Source organism: Bicyclus anynana, chromosome 1 (genome assembly GCF_947172395.1).
Source record: "Bicyclus anynana chromosome 1, ilBicAnyn1.1, whole genome shotgun sequence".
NCBI classification, from domain to species: Eukaryota; Metazoa; Arthropoda; class Insecta; order Lepidoptera; family Nymphalidae; genus Bicyclus; species Bicyclus anynana.
Genome location: NC_069083.1, coordinates 4,548,472 through 4,576,300, shown reverse-complemented (window position 1 = coordinate 4,576,300; position 27,829 = coordinate 4,548,472). Strand labels below are relative to the sequence as shown.

General features: G+C 39.4%; 1 protein-coding gene across 2 annotated transcripts; it reads left to right on the top strand.

Annotated features, from left to right (window-relative positions):
• Positions 1-328: 328 nt before the first annotated feature.
• LOC112050209 (double-stranded RNA-binding protein Staufen homolog 2) lies at positions 329-27,576 on the top strand. 2 transcript variants are annotated; one of them, XM_052883571.1, is made up of 17 exons: positions 329-488; positions 576-739; positions 5,973-6,135; positions 7,053-7,176; positions 9,156-9,403; positions 10,297-10,398; positions 11,173-11,299; positions 11,953-12,154; positions 13,022-13,149; positions 13,719-13,846; positions 14,310-14,510; positions 16,223-16,484; positions 17,016-17,143; positions 17,545-17,653; positions 18,117-18,274; positions 19,487-19,644; positions 20,807-27,576. In XM_052883571.1, exons 2-17 carry the CDS (start codon positions 591-593, stop codon positions 20,865-20,867), a joined length of 2,448 nt encoding a protein of 815 aa, XP_052739531.1. In that variant the 5' UTR covers positions 329-488; positions 576-590; the 3' UTR covers positions 20,868-27,576. The 2 variants fall into 2 exon arrangements, with proteins under 2 accessions (XP_052739531.1, XP_052739525.1); XM_052883565.1 differs by lacking the exons at positions 329-488; positions 576-739; positions 5,973-6,135; positions 7,053-7,176 and adding an exon at positions 7,335-7,486.
• Positions 27,577-27,829: the final 253 nt, after the last annotated feature.

Genomic DNA, 27,829 nt, shown 5'->3' with positions numbered 1-27,829 from the left:
GCGAGAGATCCAATATTTAAATACATATATTATATATAAAAATACATTAAAACGTGTTTATTTACTTAATTTAATCCAATAATTGAAACCGGGTGTATTTACACATAGTGTCATAGTAGTATTCAAAATCTTTGCACCTTTATGGGTTAATTAGAAAAAACATTATATGTTGTTTGAAAAAGCATGTATTAAAACCGGTTTGTCTCGGTATTTGAATTTGAGGAAGTTTTTCATGAAACCATGAAACAACAAAACAAACCTTAAAAATCATAGATTATGTACAAAATCATAGAATCATAGAGAAATTTAATTGAATTTGAAAATTGAAATTCTATTCTGGAAATGGCAACATTTTTAACATGGCCGCATGTTGAACGAAACGATTTTCTTTACTGTTTGCCAAATAAAACAAAATTCGCGTGTATTGTGAGCGGATTTACGTCGATCGTGAAGCCGGAGACTTGAATAATTTGTGAGACAAATTTACGGTAAGAATCGAGGGTGTTTACTTGTGTTTTGGACGTGTTATTCTCGGTGGTTTGATGTGTTTGATCATTTGTTAATTTGTGGTGTAGGCTGCGATCACTAGGATGATGCATCACCCGAATATGCATCACCAGCCGATGTCGGGGCACCCGCCGCCGCCGCAGCACCTGTCGGGGCACCAGGGCATGCCGGGGCATCACCAGATGCCACCCCACCAAATGCACAGGGAGAACAGGCATGTAACACTAACTAGGTAACGTCCGGCTTTTTACTATTTAATTTGCTGTGTCATTAGATATAATATGTTATGTATAAAACAATGTAGCGCAAATAGAACTGTACAGCGTAGTGTACAAAGATTTAATGCATAAATAGATAAAGAGTCGCAAATTATAAGTAGACTAGTCTTACTGAAGACGCGGGTTTGCGAAGCGGAACCCCAAATGTACTGCTACAACTAACAATCATAGTTAGATAACAAGTTATTGTGATGAAACTAACTGATCCTGTAAACATTGTTCTATCACATAAATCCCATATCAAAATGAAATCACAATTGATATGGGGGCTGGGAGTAGAAGGCCAAAAATAGTTTTAGCAATGTAATACATATCAAATATTACAAAACAAATATCATTAAAATCGTTTGAGCTGTTTTGGAGGAGTAATACGAAATTTCTATGATTTGACCAGCTGTGCCCATGGTTTTACTTGCTTAATGTTATTTTGTAGCCTTATTTTATAGCCTTCAATAGGTTATCCAACACTGAATACTGCACAAGCAGTGAGATTAGCATGTTCGACCAAAAAAAAAACACTTCTATTAGTATAAATTATTCAAAAATGGATACTTGTAAATAAAGTACTTGTACTTATTTGGTTAAGGGTTAAGTAACATGACTAAAAACACCTTTGCAAATAATGTATTATTATTATATACAAAAAAAACTGATAAACTTTAAAGATAGGGATGCTATCATGGCCTTTCAGAACATTTCATCATTCATCATTATCTCGAGCTCAGCAGTGAGCCAAATATAAAGGTATATTTAACTCACTGCTGAGCTCGAGCCTCCTCTCAGAATGAGAGGGGTTAGGGCAAATAGTCCACCATGCGTGCCCGATGTGGATTGGGAGACGCATTGCATTAAGAAAATTCTCAGGTATGCAGGATTCCTCACGATGTTTTTCCTTCACTGTTTGAGACACGTTATATTTAATTTCTTAAAATGTACATAACTGAAAAGTTGGAGGTGCATGTACTGGACCAAATTCAAACCTACACTCTTCGGAATTGGAAGCAGAGGTCATATCCACCAGGCTATCACAGGTCTTCAGAACATTTACAGAGGATTAATTCTATCATACATATTTTTGCATAACTTTAAGTGGTTACAGAGCAAAAGCAGAGGAAGCTCTATAAAGGAAAATATTTTTCTGTTTTTGTGACATTATTCATTGGAGCGAGTGGAGCACCACTCTTGTTGTAGTGTGATCTGTTATGGCCTTCTGGATAAATGCAACTATGCAACACAAAAAATTCAATTTGAAACCATAGTTCCTGAGATTAGCAACAATGTTGCATAGAAAGCAAACGGGTGTGGATTTTCATCCTACTCTTAACAAGTAAGCCCGCTTCCATATTACATTGCATCATTACTTACTAACAGGTGAGATTGTAGTCAAGGCTAAGTAAAGAATAAAAATAAATAACCTCTTCAACTTTACAATATTAGAAATATTATATATATATGAGAAATATTGTAGATGCATAAGAAATTTTGAGTAACCAAGATTTAGGGAGTTAGCAGTGTTACATTACCTTAAGCTTTTATGACTTTTTTTATATTCATTCCTAGCTTTCCTTAGGTCCTTACTAGGGTCATCAATATCACAAGGGTCATTTTATTACCATTTGATAGTGATTGAAACAAGCACTCTAAGCTCGCTAAACTAACTACAGTTTTTTCATGTAGGATGGTGCGGGTGACAGTTTGTTTCATTCTTCAAAGTTTGCTGTAATTTACAATAATAGTACAAATTATGAATAGTACAGGCGACTGTCACCTTTGCCATGCTATCTGAAAATCACTTCAACTAAAACAAGGACTTCTACTATCACTCATATAGTAAAGAGGATGCCTTCCATAAAATATGATGATGATAATTTTTTTTTACAACAACTAAGATCTTTTTTGAAAACGATGCTCAACTTTTTCAAGTTATACAACAAAAATTTGGTATGTGTAATATTCATCTATTATAGATCTACAAAAACCTGTGATGGTGTATTATCTATACTAATATTATAAAGAGGGAAACTTTGTTTGTATGTTTGTAAGTTTGTTTGTTTGTTTGTAATGAATAGGCTCAAAAACTACTGGACCGATTTTAAAAATTCTTTCTTTTGTGGTGGCTAAATTTTATTTTGGATAAAAATAGGGTTCCGTAAGATATTTGGGTTTTACGGACACAAGGTGTAAAAAACAACCAGAGATGGGTAATCAAATAGGGTAGCGGACGAAGTCGCGGGAGTCCGCTAGTTAAGGATAATTTACACTACTTTTTTCACATTAATTTTTCCTATTTATGTCCTTTTTTTAAATATTTAACAATGTTAGTACAAAATATAATACAAACACCCTTTTAAAAATTAATTACTCAGGTAAATTATACATTAATTATTATTATTAATCCAAATAGACCAAATTTCGAGGAAATCCAGTGACAGTCTTACAGCGCACAGTAAAAAAGGGGATTAAATGTAAAGGGGAATGAAGGCAATGAACTTACAAGTGTCAAGGACAAGTTTTACTATTTTTTAAAGGGACATCTTTTAACATGCCTATAGGAACTTTTTTATTCATTGTATCCATTTTATACCGATTATGATTCCATTCAGATACAACTATTCAGACAATAATGCCGTCTGATAGTCTAGGTTCAAAAGTTGCCATACGTCATTGTAGGCAAAAAGGGGGTATTCACAATAGGTGTCTCAGGTCTCATACATTCGCGCACCTCACAATTCCGTGTATCTACTTAGTTTCGAAAGAATTATCGAATTCCGTCAAGTCTCTCTTGAAATTTGATTTGAGCTAATAAAAGCGTTTACTATTGGAATTTGTTTTGATCTATTGCATAAGTGTTGTAAAAAAATATATATATTTTTTAAATATTAATATTTATGGTAGCAATATTAATGTCTTCTTTTATATTGTTCGGAAGTATGTTATTAACAATTATCTATATTATGAGTAAGTATTTATATAATATACGCTCGCTTGACGCTTAGAATTACGCCTTTGTAAGCGATCAGGAGAGCGTAGTTTCGGATCCGATCAGGGGCATGCACCTCTAACTTTACAGTTATGTGAGAGAAGAATATCTTAGCATTCCATGGATTCACCGTGCGGGTGCCGGGTCCATCGCGTGGTAGAGAGAAAAATCTTCTAGGCAAGTGCGCTTCATCTTAGACCTCATCATTGCTTTCCATCAGGCTTGATTGTGGTCAAGCGTAAGCCTATACTACATAAAAAAAAAAAAACTCCGAGCAGAGTCCTGAACTTGTGACTACAGGATGTAGGGTTAAGGAATTAAGAAATTAAATATCACGTGTCTCAAACGGTGTAGGAAAACATCGCGAGGAAACCTGCATACATGAGAATTTTCATAATTCTCTATGTGTGTGCAGTCTGCCAATACGCATTATTTTGGCCAGCGTGGTGGTTAGTCCAGAAATATTCAGGAGATTATTTCATTTAAAATAAGTAAAAAATTAACCGCGCTCATGGCTGGATAACAGAAATATAAGGGTTTTATTTTGTAACTTTGGAACCCTCCCATTCCATTAAGTTACGCTCAAATCGTCAGATTTTCGAAATGCACACCTTTAGTTAGTCGCCTAATTTATCTTAATCTGACGTGCTGCTTAAGTATTTCTGAAGTTAGTTTGTTTTTTGCCTTCTACGTACCCACCAATATTAAGGGCTAGGTACTCAACAACGTGCAAGGTATATTCCCTTATGTTCATCTGCAGCGCTCGAGTAACTGAAAAAAGCGCCTCGTCGGCTTCCCTACTATTGATCTATGCTAGACATACTGACCAATGATGTACTAAAAAACTTAAAGCATTGCATATCTCCTAATTATTGTTACCTCAGGTTTATATTCAGATTCAGAGGAACATCTAAAATTGTACTTATCTATACTAATATTATAAAGCTGAAGAGTTTGTTTGTTTGTTTGATTGAACGCGCTAATCTCAGAAACTACTGGTCCGATTTGATAAATTCTTTCAGTGTTAGATAACCCATTTATCGAGGAAGGCTATAGGCTATATATTATCCCCGTATTCCTACGGGAACGGGAACCACGCTAGTGAAACCGCGCGGCGTCAGCTCGTCTAACAATATACCTAATATTTTGACAGAAAAAAAAACATCATTCGTTGCGGCCGCACCTTTGCAAATACACACCACATTTGTCCCAGATACACCATAAATATAATAATAGCGAATTATCAGTTTATACACTTATGGCCACTCAAACATTGACACTTATTTAATAAAAGTCTGTGTTTTACTCGCTCGCCCATACAGAGTCGGGCGCATTGATATGTAAATCCAATGTAATTTGTTGATACGTCGAGGGTTCTTTGCGGCTCTCTTTGTGAGCGAACTGGTCGTGAATGGAACATATGACGGCACTTTTGATTCGAGCCTGTCTGAATGTAAGAAGTTTTCTTAACGTGAGCCGATATATCACAGCCATTGAAGTTATGGCCAGTTGGAATAACAGTATCGCAACAGGCGGGCCGGTGAAAGCACCCCTAGAAAGACTTTCGAAACTCTCACGTGGCCTTGTAGGAAATTTTGTGCAGTTTTGTGTTGTAATTGGTTAATAAGCTTTAATCTCGCGGACTTTTTGCTCAGTGTTTGTGTTACTAACATCGCCTTCTATGTTTTCGTGAACAAGAAATCTCTGTCGTTTCTTAAATGTGGGATCAAACGATTATTTCAAATAAAACAGTACAAACTTTATCATATTTCCATTGGATAAAGTAGTTTTCAAGGTCGCTATCGTTTACTGAAACTATGGCTGAGCCTGAAAGTGAACCAACCACAGAGGAGTATGTATTTTATATGCATTGCATCTGTCTTAATGATCAATATTTTATTTTTCACTAGCTGACGCCGCGCGGTTTTACTCGCGTGGTTCCCGTCCCCGTAGGAATACGGGGATAATATAAAGCCTTTAGCCTTCCTCGAAAAATCTATCTAACACTAAAAGAATTTTTCAAATCGGAATAGTAGTTCCTGAGATTAGCGCGTTCAACCAAACAAACAAACTCTTTAGCTTTATAATATTAGTATAGATTTGCGTGATTTATATCAAGCTACTTAGATCGGCCAAAGCTTAAATTTTAGTCTCCCTATATTAGTAAGACTGAAACACATTTGGTATGAAAACGGATTACATTTCAGGGTGCCGTTGGGTCCCTCTCAGGCAAGTGGCATGGGCGGTCACGGGCAGATGGGCGGCATGGGCTCTATGCCCGTGCCGCAACATCACGCGCCCACGCAGCGCCCACCGCACCCAATCCGGTCCATGCATCACCCGCCGACGCAACACCACTCCGTGCCGCCGGTAAATATACAAAGAATAACATCGCTATGGATATGGAAAACGCCTTTAACCTTACTATGACCGCCTACGACGCTGGCCCTCCCAGGTCACCGGCATGGGCGGTCACGGGCAGATGGGCGGCATGGGCACTATGCCCGGCCCGCCGCATCACACGCCCACGCCGCGCCCGCCACAGTCCACCCGCCCCGTGCACCACGCGTCGACGCCGCACCACTCTGCGCCACCGGTAACTTACTCTGCATATCTTGTTAAAATGTTCAATGATAATTTCCCTATGACCGCCCATGACGCTGGGCATTTCAGTTCAGCGGCATGAGCGGTCACGGGCAGATGGGCGACTGTCAGGGTCTGTCAGTCTTGCTGCACATCGAAAACGTGGCGTTATCGCAGCGCTATAACAGCCCGTGCAATATCCGCCGAAACCTTTTTGTCGCTGGTAAAATGTTAACAACTAGATTTAAACAAAGAATCGTGAGCTTATGACCGCTCAGTATTGTTGGTTTTGGGCTGTCATGGCCTTATCGGTGGCGCGTATTCCATCATATTGCAAGGTACAGATGCCTTCTCGTGCAGAAAACCTCTGATTTTCTTTAAGAAGTTACCATTGTTATTATTGACTTATAATTAAGCAGTATAACCTTCCGACGCAGACCCGGTCAGGATTTTTATTAAGAACTAAGATTATTAAGGGCTTTTGGACCCAAATTTTACATTTGTTTGTCTGACCTGACTGACCTACAGTTAATTAGATAACTCCAAGGTTAGAAACATTGCATTTGTTTTCTCTGTCATGTAACTGTCGGTAGTAGTCTACTACGCCATTGGCTCTTTCAAAGTACGAGATAAAAGTTGTTTACGATATCTTAATTACAACCAGTGTGAGTTTGTAATGTGATGTGTTTGACTGGCAGCAACAGAACCGCCTCCGCCGGCCGTACTCCGTCGGCGGGGGCTACGGCGCCGGCGGCGTGCCCGGCGTCATGCCGCCGCCATACGCGCAGCCGCCGCCGCCTCCGCCCACCACGCAGCAGAGTCACAATGGTGAGTGCACTTGACATGACTGGCAGCAACAGAACCGCCCCGCCGGTCGTACTCCGTCGGCGGGGGCTACGGCGCCGGCGGCGTGCCCGGCGTCATGCCGCCGCCATACGCGCAGCCGCCGCCGCCTCCGCCCACCACGCAGCAGAGTCACAATGGTGAGTGCACTTGACATGACTGGCAGCAACAGAACCGCCCCGCCGGTCGTACTCCGTCGGCGGGGGCTACGGCGCCGGCGGCGTGCCCGGCGTCATGCCGCCGCCATACGCGCAGCCGCCGCCGCCTCCGCCCACCACGCAGCAGAGTCACAATGGTGAGTGCACTTGACATGACTGGCAGCAACAGAACCGCCCCGCCGGTCGTACTCCGTCGGTACGGCGTCACTACGACGCCGGCGGCTCATTGTCGTCATCATTAACAGCCGATGGACGTCCACTGCTGGACATGGACCATTTGCATGGACTTCCATACAACAGGGTCTTGAGTCGCCAGCATCCCGCTTGAAGTCCTTAGTCCAGCTATTGATGGGTCGACTGCGCTTTCTGGTGTGGGGTCGCCATTCCAGCACTTTGAGACCCTAAAGTCCATCGGCTCTTCGAAGTATTTGCTTCAAACTTCAGCATTGCGACGCGCCGAACTTTGTCAGTATCTTTGGTTCTTCTGTGGATCTCCTTATTTCTGATTCGATCACGCAGCTCACCAAAGATAGCTCGCTCCATCGCTGCTGAGTGACTTTGAGCCTTTTTATGAGGGCCACAGTTAGCGACCAAATCTTGGATCCGTAATATATTAATAAAAAAAATTTAAAATTTTTTCCCACTAGGTCTGTGCAGGCCTCCATCACCAAAACTTATCGTGCCAACAAAGCTAAAGCCTGACTTTGGTCAGTAAATTAATGTTAGAGTAGAAATTTATTTTGTTAAATTATTTTTGTTGTAGTAATGAGTGTTTATTGTAGTGTATATTTTATTTCTGTACAAAACTATGTTCTGTGTTAATGTTTTAAATAGTACACAGTTTTACTCACATATAATTTTATTTTTTGTAGATAGATTAGAATGTGTATTATTTTGTCTTCATATTTTTCACTGAATAAAAAATAACCGTGTCGCTTAAAGTTAGCTATTGGGAATGTCCGCGTAGAGGCATGTGTATATGCATTATTTTTAAGTGTCCGACCGAAAGTTCGGTTTCGGTTTCGGCCAAGTTTCGGCCAAAAATCAAATTTCGGCGGCATTTTCGGTTTCAGCCAAAATAGGCCGAAACTTTTGCCGAAATCAAAACTGATTTCGGAACTAAGACTGTAATAGTAATTTTAGTAATAATTATTTTATATATCAGGTACCTAAAATAAATTGATGATTCTTCTAAATACAAATACAATACAAAGTATTAATTAATAAGATTTCAAAAACCAATACCTACTTAGTATTTAATGAAGCAGTAACAATTAGTGATTTAACTATTGATAAAGTGATAAACATTTTGTTATGAGAACTTCATTTGGAATTTTATACTTGACCACGTGAGTTTCGCTTTCGGACGAAACTGACGCCACGGCCGAATGAATATTCGGTTTCGGTTTCGGCCAGAAAACCAGTTTCGGTCGGACACTAATTATTGTAATATTGTCAACAAAGAAGAACAAATATAGTTTGATAGTTCTGTGAAAAAAACAAAATTGCATGACTTGTAATTTTGATTACTGCATATTCTTTTGCACTATTCAGAGTGACATAGTTGTGTCGATAATCTTAGATAGACAGCACACTTGCGTAGAGGACTGTTTACTCTTACTATTTTACGGCCAGTTTCTTCATCGCAAGTAACAGTCAAAGTAACGTCATAAATCAAAAGTGACGGTCTTATTCACTGAAAAATAAAGTCTTCTTTACTACTTACTACTTTTACTGTTACTTTAGCTTTACATGAAGAAACTGGCTGTTAATGTTACACTGATACTTTATTTCGTCAATAAACAGTGACACCACCAGCGCCGCCCAAACCAACGACCACCGTGACAAGCAACAGCGTGGACGCGACAGAAGACAGCGTGACAGTGCTACCAGGAGCGGGCGCGGGCGCGGGAGCGGGAGCGGCGAGCGACGCGGACGACAAGAAGGAGAAGCACGCGGCGGCGGGCGAGGGCGAGGCGCGCGCCGCCGCGCCGGCCAACAGTAAAGAGAAGACCCCTATGTGCCTGGTCAACGAACTGGCCAGGTACAATAAGGTGTGTTTGGCTGAAACTTTTTTTTACAGTTGTTCCCGTTCCAGTAGGAGTACGGGGATAATATATAGCCTATAGCCTTTCTCGATAAATGGGCTATGTAACACTGAAAGAATTTTTCAAATCGGACCAGTAGTTCCTGAGATTCAGATCAGAGAGTTAACGTATAGGTATATAGTATAAAAACTTATACAAAAAATATACCGCAGAAGGATATCTACATCAAAAATCAGGACATCAATTAATTGTAATCCACATCAAACTATAAATTTTCTGTAAACTTGCTCATTTACTTTCACCACATCACATAACTAATCACATTTGAACACAAAACACTTAGATACAAAAACACTAAGTTACACCATTTTAAAGCAAACGTTTTCTAGTTTAATTTAATATTTTACAACTTTAGAAATATGCAATAAATCCAATTTCACAAACAAAAGAATTACTAAATACATCCAGGACGCTCCACTGTGACATGAATCCAATTTCACAAACAAAAGAATTACTGAATACACCCAGGACGCTCTACTGTGACACGACCATGACGTGCCATGACGTGATCATGACGCGCCAATGCCATGACGTGATCATGACGCGCCATGACGCGCCATGACGTGACCATGACGCACCATAACGCGACTTTCTTAGTCCAGATTTTACGAAGAACTGCTGTATTATAATGTTACAATATTCACAGTGGCAAACTTCATCATACCTTTCCTCCTCATTCTAATATATACCTTATGTTAGAGTTTTATTTTGCAAAATAGCCGTAGCAAGCTACAGTAACTCTATTGGGAACTTTTGGTCCCACGGATGTTCATGTCGATACTCTCTATTGAGAACGCAGCACTACCAACTTTCTCAGTCGAGTTTTTTTTTCTTTCCAGATTAAGCATCAATATCGTCTCACATCAGAGACGGGGCCCGCTCACAAGAAAGTATTCACAGTAACACTCCGACTGGGTGATACTGAGGAATACACAGCTGAGGTAACACTACAGGCATAGATTTCTCTTAAACTTTTTTTATATAAATATTATTTTCTTTTTAACATCTTAAACATGGTTTATTAGCGGAGAACTAAAGTAAAACTCAATCATACTTTGTTTAAATATAACAGAATTCAGTTTTTTCCGCGTGAAATTGCGGCGTGGACCATAGATTTTTCCGGGATGAAAAGTAGCATGTGTTAATCAAGAGTAAAATCTACTTCTATTCCAAATTTCAGCAAAATCGCTTCAGTATCCGCAACACAAAGGAGATCCTCCATCATCAAAATCCTTTCTTAGCGGATGCCTATGTGATAACATCTACCTGCATGCCAAATTTTAGCCCGATCCGTCCAGTGGTTTGGGCTGTGCGTTGATATCTATGTCAGTCAGTCACCTTTGAGTTATACCCTCAGACCAATTATTGTATAGGACCTGCCTCGCTAGACATAACTTTTTTGTCAAAGTATATGATCAACGATCTAATGCGATTATAAAAACTGCCCCTATAGAATCGATCTTTAATAGTTGTAATCGTGTTCGTCGGTTAAAGAGCTTCGTAAAAATAGCTTTTTGTGCAATTGTGTTGTGTAAAAACGGGCAAAAACCGTACTTTAGTATAAAATATATACCAAATCTAAGCTCGTTTTCTTCAGAAAATGACAGACAATTTTGTTCGTGACTATGAGTGTGATACAGGTCCTTCTATAATTGGTCTGAGGTTATTCTATATATTTAGATAGGGGTTACTTAACACACTTGTACACTTTGCAGGGGTCGTCCATAAAACGCGCGCAGCACGCAGCAGCGAGCGCGGCGCTCAGCGGGACGCGCTTCCCTCCCCCGCCGCCCCGCGCGCCGCCCTCGCACGCGCACCACGCCTCGCACCACCGCCACGCAGGTACCACCACCACCACGACCACGACCACGATGATGAATGAACTACATCCAAAGATTTTATAATAGAAATATATCACTAGCGCGCCAAAACTGAGGCGCACAAAAGCGGCTAATTTACCGCACTTCATTGAATAGTAAACAACGAAAGTTATTTAAACAAAATTATGCGCTCAGAGGAGTAGCTAAATTCGGCACGTGACATGTCTATAGTATAATTCCATTTAATAATTTTAATAAGTTCATTTTAAATTTAATTAGTTTTAATTTTATTTTTACCTGAAATTGTATTTTTGGAATTCTCATGCCGAACTTGTGGTGTAAATTGTTCCTATAAATTAAATTACTTATTGTTATATACTTTTTGTAGATTACATTAGAATATATTCGATCACATTGTAGCTAAGAAACTAGAGACATTACACATGCTCTGTAAAAAATTGTGAATGTTGTGAAAATCTTTTAAATACATAAAATATAGCATTGACGTAACGTAAAATTGTAATTTAATGTAAGCATGAATTTAATTAACCGACTGCAAAAAAAAGGAGGAGGTTTCTCAATTCGACCGTATATATTTTGTATTACCGATAGATTTTCCTGAATAAATTAATAAAAAATAAGATATCGTTGAATACATCCATCGATCTGTTCCAGGCGCAGTGATGCCGACGGTGGAGCTGAACGCGCTGGCCATGAAGCTGTGCCAGCCGGCCGTGTACACGTCGGTGCCGGCGGTGCAGCGGCCGCGCCCGCGCCTGCCCTACCGCCTGCCCGCGCCCTTCGTGCCGCCCTACCCGCACGCGCCGCCCGCCGCGCACCCGCCGCGCATGCTGGAGCCCACCTCGCTGCTGTACCGGTGAGTTACTCGCCGGAGGTCACATAGCTAGCGGACTCCCGCGACTTCCTCCGCGTGGAATTTAGTTTTTAACAAATCCCTCTGGAACCATGGATTTTTCGGGATAAAAAGTATGTGTTAATCCATGCTATAATATATCTCTATACCAAATTTCAGCTGATTCGGTTAAGTAGTTATACACATAGTAGTTGTACAAATATTCATATCATTAACAGGTTTCGCAAATCTCTGGAAACCATGGATTTTTCGGGATAAAAAGTAGCCTATGTGTTAATCCAGATTAAAATCTATTTCCATTCCAAATTTTAGCCAAATCGCTTCAGTAGTAGCGGCGTTAAAGAGTAACAAACATCCATACAAACTTTCGCGTTTATAATATTAGTAGAAAGTAGGAAGTTCTTGTAACACAATATGTTGACAGTCTGAGGATATTAGACAAGAAAAACTACCAAAACAACATATCCTCTGAGCCAAAGATGTTACGCCTGTGCGTTTATATATCATCATCCTTGTGTATGTATGACAGTGTACGGCAAATGAAATCAGTGAGACAAGTTACTGCCTCACTGATCGTGAGTAATTTACTTCAGAGATTAAAAATATCATCTTTAAACCAAAATTGAGCGCAGAGGTCACATCTGTTAGCATTGATTACAATTTTACAACAAAGTATTTCTTGTAACTTAAAATATTAAGTCAGAGAATGTACTAAAAAGACTACAGTCCAAAACAACATAATGTCCTCTGAGCAAGTTCACGAGTCCCCATTTCTGCACCTATGTATGTACCTGTGTACGTCAATCTCAATAGGTCTAGAAGTCAGAGCCATAGAGCAAATTAAAAAAAAACACTGTGTCCTTGTGCCAGGGTGCGCGTGAGCGTGGGCGGGCGCGCGTGGGTGGGCGAGGGCTCCACGCCGCAGGGCGCGCGACATGACGCGGCGGCGCGCGCGCTGCACGACCTGCGCCCCGCCAGCGGTAACGACAGCGACAACGGTAACTTCTGTTCTATTACTAGCTTTGACTGAGAAAAAAACGATTGTGCTTTAGACCACACAACTGAAGTAAAACTTAATTTTAAAAAAAAAACAGCGCCATCTATGATCCTCATGCTGAGAATTCTCCCAATGATGAGGATTGTTTCGAAGTTCTCTAAGAACGCCATCTACTGGTAGTTTAAAATAACAAACACTGTTGCACTAAAACTGTAGATGGCAGCACACATCATGAAAGCCTCGCCCGATTACACTTTTTGTAATTTAACATTTTCTCCCTAAGCCAACACTCGTTGGTGTATCGTCGTGGTATCTAAACTCCATATAAGCACTCCCTCCCTATAAGCAGGGACCTGCTAGTCTATTTTGGTCTTTATATCAATGTATGAAAATAAACATCAAATCAATTGACAAAATGTCATTTACCACCACATATCCACCAGTAAGCACCGGGTGACATGAACTTTCAATTTCGTATATGTCAACTAGCATACGTTAAAGATAGTGAATTAGCTGCAGAGACGACATATATCACGATCACGACATATATCATAGTGAACATGTCCGCAGAGTCGGGCTCGGACCTGCTCAACTCGGAGGTGAAGTCGCCCGTGTCGCTGGTGCACGAGCTGGCGCTCAAGCGGAACCTCAGCGTGCTGTTCACCGTCAAGTGTGAGCGCGGGCCGCCGCACATGAGGGTGAGTGCTCACTTATTTTTTTCATTTTTATTTAATAATATTCTGTATATTTTTGATACAACCAAGATTTTCTTTTGTTTACAATAGGGATGATAACAGTTTTTTAATTTGTATATAAATTAAGAGTAATAGTAATTTTTTTTTAGATTTAAAGAGTCATACTATATAGCACGAAAGAATGACGTCGATTCGTGAGATCGCTAGATTTGTATGGGCGTTCAAACTAATTTACAAATATCTTTGTTATTTGTGTGTTTATGTTTATACTTTGTATGATAAAAAAATTACATTGAAAGCTAAAAATGCATGACTTATCATCTAATTACATCAAAAGGTTATTTATTAATTTTGAAATATTATAATAACCTTATTTATTTTACAAACACATATTTCATTAGTTAATATTGATCTTATTTACCCGAATGTCTCACAAAGATATTCAAACCCCATTTTGACTGTGCAGGTGTTCATAACAGCGTGCACGGTGGGGGACATGGAGACGGAGGGCGAGGGCAACGGCAAGAAGGTGTCGAAGCGACGCGCCGCAGAGCGCATGCTGGAGGAGATGCGGCGCCGCTGGCCGCCCGCCCTGCTGCGCGCGCGCCCGCCCGCCGACCGCCGCCGGCACGCGCCCACAAAGAAGAAGCCGAGGAACCTTATCAAGGTAAGCTGCGTGCGTGCAATCCAGAAGCATGTATGCGTGTTAACTATGGGCCTCATAAGAAGGAGTCACACAGCGGGCGATGGAACGAGCTATGTTAGGAGTATCTCTGCGTGATCGAATCAGAAATGAGGAGATTCGCCGCCGACACGCGCCTACCAAGAAGAAGCCGAGGAACCTTATCAAGGTAAGCTGCGGCAAACGTATTTATATTGATATCGCAATATTATTTAATAAAATTGTAAATTATTAGCACATTCTGACCGAACTATGTTCCATTCCATTCATATTCCATTTTCTGATTACAACACCGAGTTTTCCACTACTCTCTTCTACCGGCTAAATACATCTTTTCTAGAGCAAAGTCTGGTCTAGACAAGGTCTGGTCCGTTGGCTTCGGCCATGGCTACATACCACCCTATTGGTGCCGATGCCGCGTTAAACCTGTCAAGTGCGGGTAGAATTAATTTGTAGCTCTTCGAAGTAAACTAACTCATCTAACTTTAAATGAGATCGCAGTCCAGGGCAAACTTCTCATCGAAGAAAAAAAAACAAGTGTGATTTAGACCACACGACAGAAGTAAAACTTCATTCAAAAATGAGTAATAAAGCGCCATCTTTGAGTCGTGTAACTACATGGCAACAGGTTCTTGAAGAGTACAAAATGGGATTGTTTCGAAGTTCTTTAAGAACGCCATCTACTGGTAGTTAAAACAACAAACGCTGTTTTAAATATGCCTTCTGTTTCATTTCGGTATACTTTTACTATATCACAGTTTTACTTGAACAATGCTAGTCTGTAACAAAACCTTGGACCAATTATAATAGGACCTGCCTCGCTAGACGTTACCCCTCTGTCAAAGTATTACATCAACTATCTTCTGTTTCTATAGTATCGATGTTTCATTGTTTTTGTAATTGTTTTCGTCGTGTAAAGTGCTTCAAAATGCCGGTTTGTGTAGTTGCATGCCATAAAAAATGGCAACAACTTCTAGTTTACTAAATGATGAAGCTATATTTCATTTGTAAGTATTTCTGCCTTGAATATAACAAATTTGTAATAAAAACAATATCTAATAATAATTGTTTGCTGGTGAATTTGGGTGCGATGCATCTCGATATTTAATTCGTCAATGAACAAAACATAACATACATGACGTATTGAGGTCCGAGTCTCATAGGAGTCGCCCCTAGAGAGTTTCGTACTCTATTTATTTATTTATTTTTATAGGGTACCAACAGGTTATGACAATTAAAATTGAGTTTTACAAAAACATAGATTAGTGAAGTTGTTGTGTCATAGACCCACTTATAGGTTACCTCAACATGCGTAATTTAGTACTCGAATAGATACATAAAAAGAATTAAAAGAATAATAAATAGGTTAATTAGACTAAATTAGGGAGAAAACTGTTTTAGATTTGCGTTTGAAAATATAGATATGGATCTATCACACAATTACATTATGAACAGAATTAAACTAATATAACCATAAAAAGAAAAAAAAAACAGTATAATCTAAAGATAAAAATAAAATTTAAGAGGTATCCCTTTTGTACTGAGTTTAAAAATATTTTTCTATCTTTCTTTCTGGGTCACATCAGTCGATGCTTCTGCGCTCGCCCAACCCCTACGGTGACGCCGTAGTGGTTCCGCAGGGAGCTATCGGTACCTACTCCGACAGAAAAAAAAAATAACATAACGTAACGTTACAGGAGGGCGCGGGGTCGGGCAGCGAGGGCGGCGGGTCGTGCGCGGGCGGCGGCGCGGGCGCGGCGGGCGCGGGCGCCGACAACCCCATCTCGCGGCTGGCGGTGGCGCGGCACGCGGCGCGCGCGCGCTCGCCGCAGTACCGCGTGATCGAGGAGCGCGGCGCGGCGCGGCGGCGCGAGTTCCTGGTGCAGTGCGACGCGCCGCCGCACTGCTGCACCGGCCTGGGGCCCAACAAGAAGGCGGCCAAGCGGCGCGCCGCGCACAGTTAGTATTGTTTTTTTTTTTTAACGTAACGTACTGTTACGTGTATTATATGTTACATTCATTTATTTGAATTAGGCTTGGTTTACTAGTACTTTTGAAACGTCAAGTTAAGTCATGATTTAATGGTGATAAAGTCGACAACTTAAAATTAAAGTTACAATTAGGTTTTCAAACGCGCGCCGTGGTCCGTCGTATATACGTTATTGTTTTTACCTACACTGGGGTTACTATTGTAGACTTTAATGTCATCGGAAATAAAAGTATGGGCGACTATAGTATCATTGTTCGTCCATCAATAATCGGCACCATATATTTCATTTCTTGATATTTAAGTATGTTCGATCATAAATTGTCATAACAAGGAATGAGCACTCATTTTGGTACAATCGCGAAGTCATCCAGTGTTTCACTTGGGTAATGTGTAGATGATCATAGAAATCATTATCATTAATTAATTATGTTATATGTTAATATACATAGTTACATCTTTTTGTTTTTAAATGTCTGTTAAATGTTAGATAAAATTTCCAGACGTTCTGCTGGCGATGGAGCAGGGCACCAACACCGACCAGCCCGCCCTGACCACCAACAACGGCGACTCTACCACCAACGGCTCTGGGGACGCCAGTAAAGTCAACAACATTGATGTCAAACGAAAGGTGCTTGTTATTGTATATGTATATACTAGCGTGTGTCGTCCACGTGGACGGTATGATTGGGTCCATAAAATGACGTGGAAAAATCGATATAAAAAGAAAAACTCTTATACAGTGGCGTGGACTTTATAGGTGCAATGCATTGCCTATTGATCGACTTTTCTTTACCAAATAAAGTCCTTGGCAAGTAATGGATCCCAGGACCCCGTGTAGCTTTAATCGATGACGATGCGACAACACTCGCCTTCACCGCACCCTGTCCAACCAAATTTGGCACTGTCATCCTAGAGCAGTTGGATAGTGTATTAAAAAAGAAATAACGAAAGCCAAATCGTATATTTTACTACGAATATATTGATTTTGAGAACACACAAATGTTGAAATACATTTTGCACATTTTTCAGGAAAATGAGGCAAACTCTGGCGGAGCCAACAGTGACGTGCGACAACCCGTCCCCGGCGTTTTGATGATGGACTATCACCAGCGCACCGGGCAACCCACGCAACCCAATGGTTTGTTCTGTTCTTATTTACGCTCTGTTAATCATGATGTATGAGTATGTACCATACCATGTAGATATGGTTAATTTTTTTAACTATGCTCGGAGTTTCTCTGTCATCAAAAACGAGGATATTCGCAGAAGAACCAAAGTGCCCCACCGAGTGGGGGCCTATATCCAGCGGTGGTGGTCGTCCATCGACTGATAATAGAAAAAAAGAAAGAAAGAAAAAAGCTTTATAAGAGAATTATGCCACACAACACAATTTGTTCTATTAATCGTCAGGACAATATCCTGCGATGTGTGGCACAACCCAGTAAAGGGACCCAACTCAGCATAATGCTACATACTCTTTAAATAAAAAGAGCACGCAGCGCTGGTTTTCAGTTGGAACCTTAATTAGTTTAGTTAATAATGATATTTTCAGTACATCATCATGTACAGAAAAAATAAAGATCATTCGAATTTGTTTGTAGGAGTGAGCGAGTCGAGTGCAACGGGCGGCGCGCCGACTGCGAGCGCGGGCGGCGGCCCCGGCAGCGGCCCCGGCAGCCTGACGCCGGGCGCCAAGGACCAGCTCATGTACCTGTCGCAGCTGCTGGGCTTCACCGTGCAGTTCTCTGACTTCCCCAAGGTAACGCCCTGTGGCAGCCTGACAACTTACCGCTGAAATTTAGTATAAAGCAAGCGAAATGTATGTATGTATAATGCAATACTGATACTAAATACACTGTGAACGTTGTATAGCGGTCACATAGCGGTCCGCTTCGGCTTCGCACGGGTATCACACTAATATTATAAAGGCGAAAATTTGTGTGTAAGGGTGTGTGTATGTATCCTCCTTTACGTTGCAGCTACTGAAGCGATTTGGCTGAAATTTGGAATAGTATTCACTCTGGATTAACACATAGGCTACTTTTCATCAGGGAAAAATCCATGGTTCCCATGAGATTTATAAAAAATTAATCCACGCGGACTAAGTCGCGGGCGTCCGCTATTGTATATATAACTTTGCTCTGTTTGGTCAAAACATGTAGACTGACAGTAACAATTATAAAAAATAGTCACGATACAGGATCAGCTTCCTATCGCCTAAATCTAGTTTTGGTCAAGAAGTCACATTTAGTGATGTGTTAACGAGCTGGTGGTTGGATGTAAATATGAATACTGGTTCTCTTCGTGAATTTTATTAAAAGACCAAACAACAATGTGTATGCGCACACAGTCCGTGCGAGTCTAATTAAAAGTGCCCGCGCGTCGGTCGCTGGCACGAAAGAAAGAAAAAAAAAAAGAAAGAAAATATATTTATTACTACATTATGCCACACATCACAATTATTTAAGAATAATACCCTGTGATATGTGGCATAACCTAGAAAAAGGTCCTAGCTCAGCATATTGCTGTATGCTCCCCATAAACAAAGAACATACAGCGCTGATTTTCAGCTAGGACCCAGTTCTAAGTGCCACCACGAAAACAGGCAACATAAACCTATATTAAAAGCAAAACCAAATTAAAACTTATAACTAGTTTAAAAAATATAAAAAAGAACAAAAAGAAAAATTATATAACATTAAAGTACCTACAGTATTAAAACCAACAATCAAATTTATTCCCAAGTTTAAATTCACCTACTATACTATTATTATTATATTTACTTACTATAACTACATAATAAATAAAAAAGAAAAAGAATATTTATATAAAAATAACGACGGAAAATAAATCGGCACGACGGGCCGGCGCGGTGACCCCGCGCCCCGCAACCTGCGTACTGGTCCGACGTCTGCGCTTGGACACATTCTTAATACCAAGTAACTAACGGCATGTTACATATACGTTTCAGCGGAACCACGGCGAGTACCTGTCGCTAGTGTCGCTGTCGACGGAGCCGCCGGTCATGTGCCACGGCGGCGGCGCCTCCACCGCGCACTCGCACGAGCAGAGCGCCCGCGCGGCGCTGCGTGCGCTCGCGCTCATGGGCCTCGACGCGCCCACCACCGGGTACGTGCCGCCGACTGATGTACCGATCCAGCATAGAGAGATAAACTATACTGCAGCCTTTTTTGATGAATATTGTTTACCAACAATCATATAAAATGAGGGTATAAATCACTAGTCATTTCAAACCTAATAATAATTATTAGGAACTTGGTCCTTGGTCCAAGGTGGTGGTGGTTGGTGGTTTTATTTAGGACCTTGGTCTGAAATTAAAAAAAAAAAAGCTGCTTATTAAGCTTAAATCAATTAGATATGGGTAAAATATTTTATACTAAATAAGATATAAAATGCGTTTTCTACCTTCATTTCTAATTTATTTGTTTGTAAACGAAACTCATCAAGAAAGGCTGTAGTATAGTATAGGGTTTGAGTATAAATCGTAGACTGAAGTAAAGCTTCATTCAACAATAAAAAGAAATAAAGCGCCATCTATGAGCCTCAGGCGTGACTGGTTCTTCTAGTGTATAAAAATGGATTGTTTCAAAGTTCTGTAAGAGCGCCATCTACTGGTAGTTTAAAATAACAAACACTATTTATAGTTTATATAGATGGTAGCGCAAATCCTAAAATCCTCGCCCGATTATACTTCGTAACGCATTCAACAACTTACTGCCCAAATCGAGTGTGTGTAAAAAGTTTTGGTTGAACAGTGTGTTGGTGAGTAAACTGAAGAAATGTTGTATAACGAAACAAACCTTCAGTTTATACACACTTACGCGGTAGCTGTGTTAACATACCATTACATATAAATACAGCCGGAGTTCCCGGAATAGATTACCTATATACTATATAGGTAATCTATATATTTCTATATAGTATATAGAAATGAACGAAAGAAAAATGCATTTATTTCACATAACAGTATCTCCAATACATCCAAGATAATAACTTGCGTTCTGTGGCATTACCTAAAAATTACCCTAGCTCAGCATAATGTTACATGACCGTTTAATATAGGTCATGTAGCGCTGACTTTTAGCTGGAATAATCTAAACTAAGTCACTTTATCTACTACTGTATCTACTTAGTCTGAAACTTCAATTAACCGCAAAAGTCTAATTGTTGAATTGAAAATATAATTGTTTTTATCCCTTCATATTTAGAAGATCTTAGGCTAGAAAAGGGTATCCACAGACCTGTAATTAGTATTTTCATTATATTACAGAAGCAAGCCAGGTCCGGGTCCAGGCAAGCCCGGAGCGATCAGCACGGGCAATGGCGAGTGAGCGCGCTCCATCCCCCCCACACCCTGGTAGCGTAATAACCCCCCCTAGCAATATTACACACGTGTGAATATCTCACGGCGCGAAATAATCCTTTGTGACTCATCTTGTACTTGTTTGAGTAGAGATTGTTGCACAGCTGATGGGTGTGACATGACTCAATTTTCAATTATATGTACCTCTATGAGTACAGTAAACATTAATTTCCTAATGTATGTATGCTCTTCACTCAAATCAGCTGGACTGATATTGATGTCATTTTTCTATGCATTTGATTAAGTTACGTGAACAATTGGTGCGATAGATGGCGTTGCTATCGAATTAGATAAACTTTCTCCATTTAGATATGAAATTTTGATGTTTTTATGTAATCAAATAATCTCGTCAATTGAAATTATCAAATTTAACCGGAACTGGTTTTAAGTTATATTTTTTACATTATTGTTTTCCCAAGTGCATTGAATACTGAGCAAACAACGGATTCTAACGTACAAAACAACATCTTTTTAAACTAGTGAATAAAGTATAATTTTGTGTGTCTTGTTCGATGCAGAATGAACTTAGTGAGATGGATATTAATTTGATATAACTTTATTTCAACTCCTTTTACAATAATAATTTGACAAAAACCCATCAGCTGTGAATAACAATAACTTTATTTCGTACCTACCCTCCTAGCTATGACATATTCACAATGACATATTTTGATCTCGGGTCATGCAACAAGTTTGTTTCTTTTTGTTTTTTTTATATATTGAAGACGTTTTTTCCTATTGTTTTAAAAAATACAAAATATGTATATTTTTTTGTTATAGTTTGCGATCTGTAGTGAATTTTTATATTGAATATGTATCGATATCGACTCCTGATGGTAAAATTTACACGAAACATACCTATGTATATAGGTGCTAAGTATTTTATTATGTCGAATGTAACTTCAAATTGTCGGGAGCTAAAACTAATGTAAGGAATTTATAAATGTAAGTCATAGCTTAGCGTTAATTAGGTAACACTTCGAAAGTAAAACTGTCTCGTTATTTATATAGTGGATAGTGAAGTATCGATGTTAGGGATGTTACGAATATGGACTTTACGGAATCGTAGTCGGAGATTTTGGATTTGATAATTTTTGATTGTTATCAATCTTAGCTTAGTTAACGTCATTGATCTCCTATTAAAAAGTGGATGCACAATCAGCGACCAAAAAACGTCCCTACTCAATGAGTGCCAAACATAACTTCTTGGCACCCAAATCAAGTAGTCTCATTTGCAAATTCAACCTAAAATTTAATCCTTAAGGTTGGATTTGCTCTGAATTTGGGATTTTATTGAATATTGGACTATATTTAAAGGCCTTTAGGTTTATATTTTTTTTAAAAGGTATAAATAAGATTGCATCATCACTTACCATCAGGTAAGATTGTAGTTAAGGGCTAACCTGTAAAGAATAAAAAAAAGAATAGAAATGTAGTTACGCATCTTTTAATCTTCCGATTTTTTTTTTGATTCGTTCTTTAATATAAAAATTTGGTAAATTGAAGACAATATAGTTGAAGATAATATATAATAGACAGTTTCAATTTATCGAGATCGTAGTCGAACGTTCGTAACATCCCTATTCGGTATAATATGTAGGAGCGTTATATTGTACGGTAACTTAACACGAGGCTGTGAAGCCAAACCAAAACGGTCTCACGACGCGGCGGCCGCCGGCGCTTGTGACGTCATAAGGGACTGCTTGAAATGCATTAGGGCAAGTTCACATTAGGGACACGACGGTTTCAAGTTTTAGTCGAATTTAGGGCGGTTTTCAAAAATCATGGAATAAATTCCCAGATTCACTTACAAAATTACCGCTACCAGAAGATTATTACGACTTGAATCTAGAAGCCTTACCCAACCCTTGTATTTGTATTTGAGCTAATATAATGGAGGACTAGGGAGTGGATTTTTGAGTGTACCCAAAAAGCGTCAGAAGTGTATTCATGGCTCTAGCGGGCTATAAATGTTTAAGGGTCAGTTTCACCACCTTCTAATAAGTGTCGGACTTACCAGAAGGTGGTGAATGTCTTGGATTTCGACTATCCGACACTTATCGGCCACGAATCTATCTATATCTTTTGAAGACAAATGTAACAATTGCAGCCGAACCGGAAGTGTCGTCTTATTTCGTTGTATTAGGGCCGAAAGAGCTGGCACTGGAACAACTCCGTCGCCATTGGTTAGAATTTGCCTCGAGATATGTCGTGTCTCGCATTCTTAATGTGGTGAAACTGGCCATTAATCTAAAGAAAATATAGAATTCCTCCATTTTGAATGTCGAGATATACCATGGGTCGCATACTAAGGAAACTGGCTCGTAATCTAAAGAAAATTTTGAAAGTCGCGATATATCATGGGTCGCATACTCAGACCAATTATTGTATAGGACCTGCCTCGCTAGACGTTACTTTTCTGTCAAGGTATATGATCAACGATCTAATGCGATTACAAAAACTGTCTCTATAGAATCTATGTTAAATAGTTGTAATCGTGTTCTTCGGTTAAAGAGCTCCGTAAAAATACCCTTTTGTGTAATTAAATTGTGTAAAAAACGGGCAACAATTTTTAGTTTAGTATTAGATATATACAAAATCTGAGCTCGTTTTCCTCTGAAAACGACAGACAATTTTGTTCGTGACTATGAGTGCAATACAGGTCCTTCTATAATTGGTCTGAGGTCGCATACTGGGTGATGAAACTGGCCCTTAATCTAAAGAGAATAGAGAAGTCGATAAAGTCCCTAATCTGACGAAGCTCTCAATGAAAGTTTTATAGTAAGCTCATAGAGTAACGTGTAGTACAGTAAGTGCGCCAGCGGTCGCCCGCGGGCCCGACGTTGCATCATGCGGCCATGGTGACGTCTTAGGTAAGTAGCAACTATAGCTCGCTTCAAATAGCTCGTCCCTTGGCTTAGTTATGTACTGCAGCAGCATTGAGCCAATGATACAATATCTTTGACTAATTAATTAAATTATCTAGTATGTTTTATGATTATGTCGAATTTCAATAGAATATTTTAAGAAAATGAAATAATTTGAAATACACAGGTGTGCAACGCCGGTGCACATCTAAATGTTAATGTCTACTATAGTCTGATAAGTTCGTTGATGACACTCCCATGATATGCGGGCGACGGGGGGAAAGACTGCGTGGATGTGAAATTATGCGTGCGGGGAATGTGCATCAGTCGTGGGTTTTTCATTCTTCGGTACACGTCCCCCGGCGGACCGCGCGGACCATCGGGAGTGTTCTTAGCTATACTAGCATTCGTTTGACTGTAATGTTGAAATAAAGTCTACAATTAAAAACCACCTAAGCAGTCCATCGCCATTCGGTGCTTAGTTGTCATGTTAAGTCAACAATTAAGGTCGGATTAAGGATATAATAGTTTATACTTGTAGTATGGGAGCCCATGAGTACTTACTTGGACAGAGTGTGTCAGAAATTGTAGTTTTTTATGCAGCAACATTTCTTTGGTACGAAATTAGATTTGCGTGGTTAGTCTAGTTATACGGCACAAGATAAAACAAAAAAGACAACACTTTACTGCGTAAGATATTCAGAAGGGATGTTAAAACGCCCCCATCCCATTTTCGGGTGATTCAGAGGGGATGCAAGCTTAGAATGAAATTTCGGACACGATTCAGGCGTTATTTCCTTCAAAAAAAAATCAACTGCGCTCTTGTATGTCAAGACAAGACAACAGATTTTTTGTCGCTTCCTTTAGGTTACACTCAAATTGTCAGTGTAGTGTTCGTGTATATATACACCGGTTATGGGAGAAAGCGGGCAGTCTGTCTCTGGTATCGAGAGGAGGCGGACGTGTGACGCTGACCATTATAGTGTATAATAGTGTAGTGGTGAGACAGTTACTTACTGCTATTACAGTAAGGAAGAGACCTTACAGTCAGGTTCAGTTAAAATGCTGACATATTTTTTTGCTAGTATCTGTATCTGACGTGCTCGAGTATCGTGGATGATCGTTTTGTTTTAGTAATCTGACAGGTTGCTTTAGACATAACCACCGATATTAAACGATCACACTTACTGAAGATAGGTATTCGACAGCATGAAAAGTTCCTCCCTTAGGCTTATATGACGTGTTCAAGTAGATCCAAAAATTCTCTCATTGGCTCCCGGTCTATTGGCACGTGACGAGAGAGACTGTCTAAGAAGACTGTCGCGTTAGTTCGCGATCGCTTTCGTCACAGCGTCATATATTGTACCTACGGTTCATAGACTCGATGATCTATAGCTCGGCTCACGAAATTATGTTGAAACTTGAAAATTGTTGCTCCCCGCTTAGCGTTTGGAACAAATTTTCATGAAACTTAAATGTAGTCTATTAAGATATGAGATCATTTTAGTAATATTGTAGTGCTTTAGTTCAATGATGTTACATACTGTTAGATGTTTTATTAGCGCATGAAAAATGAGGCGCTTTACAAAGAAAAAGAGGAAATTTACAACTCAATGTTAGTTGTGGTCAACAACGAACGTTATTTAAACAAATAATACCTAAATATCGTCTACAATGTCGTGTTGTGTGTTCAGGAAGTGTAAAAACTATATGTGCATAAATATATAATGGAATTAAGGACAAAATTGTGCTCAGTGTTGTTGCCTATTATTCGGATCACTTTTTGCAGTGATTTTGTAAGGAACGTAACCGATTTATAGTATAAAATGATCATTGCTTTAGTTAGTAAAGACTCGTCAAAAGGGACCAGCTATGTGAAGTGAACAGATAGTACCGCCGCCCCCCCCCCCCGCCCGCGCCCGTGCGCGGGGTGCGGCGATTGACGCGTGGCCTCGATTTTTAACTACGTACCACTTAGAGTAGATGTATATTCAATATTTCTCCCTGACCCTAAACTATGAAATGTGTAATTTTTAGTATATAAGTGAACCTCGCTTGCGTGTTCGATAAGAGACAGTTGTGTTAATAATAATTAAATCACCATTTAATTATTTACCAGCAAACACTAACACCACACCATCATGTACCAGTATCAGTCATACAGAACAGCCATTTTAGTGTTCATATATTTTTCTCCCATTTATTTATTTCCCTTTTTAAAAATTTTTAATAAAATAAACCCTCCCGGTGCGGGACATTTGAGTGTCCAAGCAACCGGTGGTCAGGGCTCCAGAGTGAGGAACCTCACAATACGCGCCGTCTCAAGAATCACTGCCTTCTGTATCCGACTTGATCCAACAGTTAAGTGAAAGCTTCTTAAGATGTTGGTCGAAGCTTTTCGCTAGAAGACCATTGACTGAAACAACTATCGGAACAATAATAATTGACTCAACAATCCACATGGTGGTAATCTCGTGAGCAAGGTCCAAATATTTATTGTTAAAAAATAAATACGGTCGAATTGAGAAACCTCCTTTTTTTTGAAATCAGTTAAAAAATGTGGGTAAAGTTATTTAAATTATGAAGAACCGCCGATAGAGACTTGGAACTAGAATTCTTCTTCAAGGCAAAACACTGTTGGGACTATGGATATAGAAAGCGCAAATTGTATCAGAACTTATCGACCTGTTTTCCTTACTACATGATGACGCTCCAAGAGCTAGAGAGCAATGCAACGAACGTTTTGCTTCTCAATAACAACTACCAGTTTCAAGGACAGCTTTTACAGCTGGCAGAGAACCAGGGCAATTAATAAATAAATTATAAAGCCTAACATTAAGTTAAGAGAAGCCAACTAATTCGGATGCCGGCAAATATAAAACGTAAGTTTTCATGTGATTTCAAAGGGTTATATATACACGTTTGCTTAACTTTGTACGTTTAGTCAAACTTTAACTTTGACGCGAATTTCTAAGGAAATGAAACAGCGCCATCTAGTGGCACAACTGTTTCAAGTCCATATAAATTCGCGTTTACGTTAACGCGATAGTAATCGTATGAAAACATTGAAAACTCCCACTAGACACACTGCCTGGAATGTCACTTGCCTTGTCACTTGACTTGATATGTCTCTTCTATGGAACACGTAAACGTCAATGCGGATTTTCACCTCGTTAGTGCAGTAGAGTTAGCATGTATACCTAATCTATTTAGGATTAAGATTGCTTGTTATTTTAGTGTCGTATAATACAACCATTTATCTAACTAGTTTGACGACTAATCTTAGGACGAAAAGGTAATACTTGTATAAGGTATGGGAAATACAATTGATCGGAGACATTGTTATGATTAGTTTAATGATTTAGTTTTATTTGTTTTTTGTTTTAATTATAATGTGCTCGGTGGGACCCGCCGCCCGATCAGTTGTATGTGCGCCGACAATTGTACATTTCATTGTAATGGGTCTGTTTTTTTTAGTTCTCGCTGAAAATATGTTTCCAGTCGTGTAGGGTCTCTTTTAGAATTTATCATATTATATATAGTCTCGTTTTTCATTGAAGACTATTTTAAATCGAGGCCATTGGTAGATATTTCTTCATGTCGAATGTTGCACAAGTAACAACGCATAAAGAAATAAAAAAATATTATTATTATTATTGGGATATAAAACGCCACAATGGCATAAGGAAGTGTTTATTTATTTTGTTTAAGCGACTAATATTTTATATTAATATATTGGGCGGAGTAAGTCCCAACACAAACTTCATGCTGTTAGCATTGTATAACAATAAAGAGAATAAAATATTGAAATTGGTTTTACTTCCTATATTTTGTCCTAAAAATATGATTGCCCTTTAAATATAAACTATATTTTATAAAACATGACATGAGCTACCTTAACTGCTGGAGATATGAAAACTATATAACTAGCTGACACATCAAACATTGTCTTGCCCTATAAGAATTTTGGGGTGGACCACCCTTGTAACTTAGGGGGATGTTGGCTGATTCTCAGACCTCTCCAATAAAATATTGGTCTAGCCGAGGAATTTCTTACACGGTG

Excerpts from the sequence above, each read along its gene's own strand:
- LOC112050209 (XM_052883571.1), top strand. The coding sequence starts at position 591 with ATGATGCATCACCCGAATATGCATCACCAGCCGATGTCGGGGCACCCG. Across the intron at positions 6,136-7,052 it reads AACACCACTCCGTGCCGCCG|AACCGCCTCCGCCGGCCGTA; the intron begins GTAAATATACAA and ends TGGCAGCAACAG. Across the intron at positions 9,404-10,296 it reads AACTGGCCAGGTACAATAAG|ATTAAGCATCAATATCGTCT; the intron begins GTGTGTTTGGCT and ends TTTTCTTTCCAG.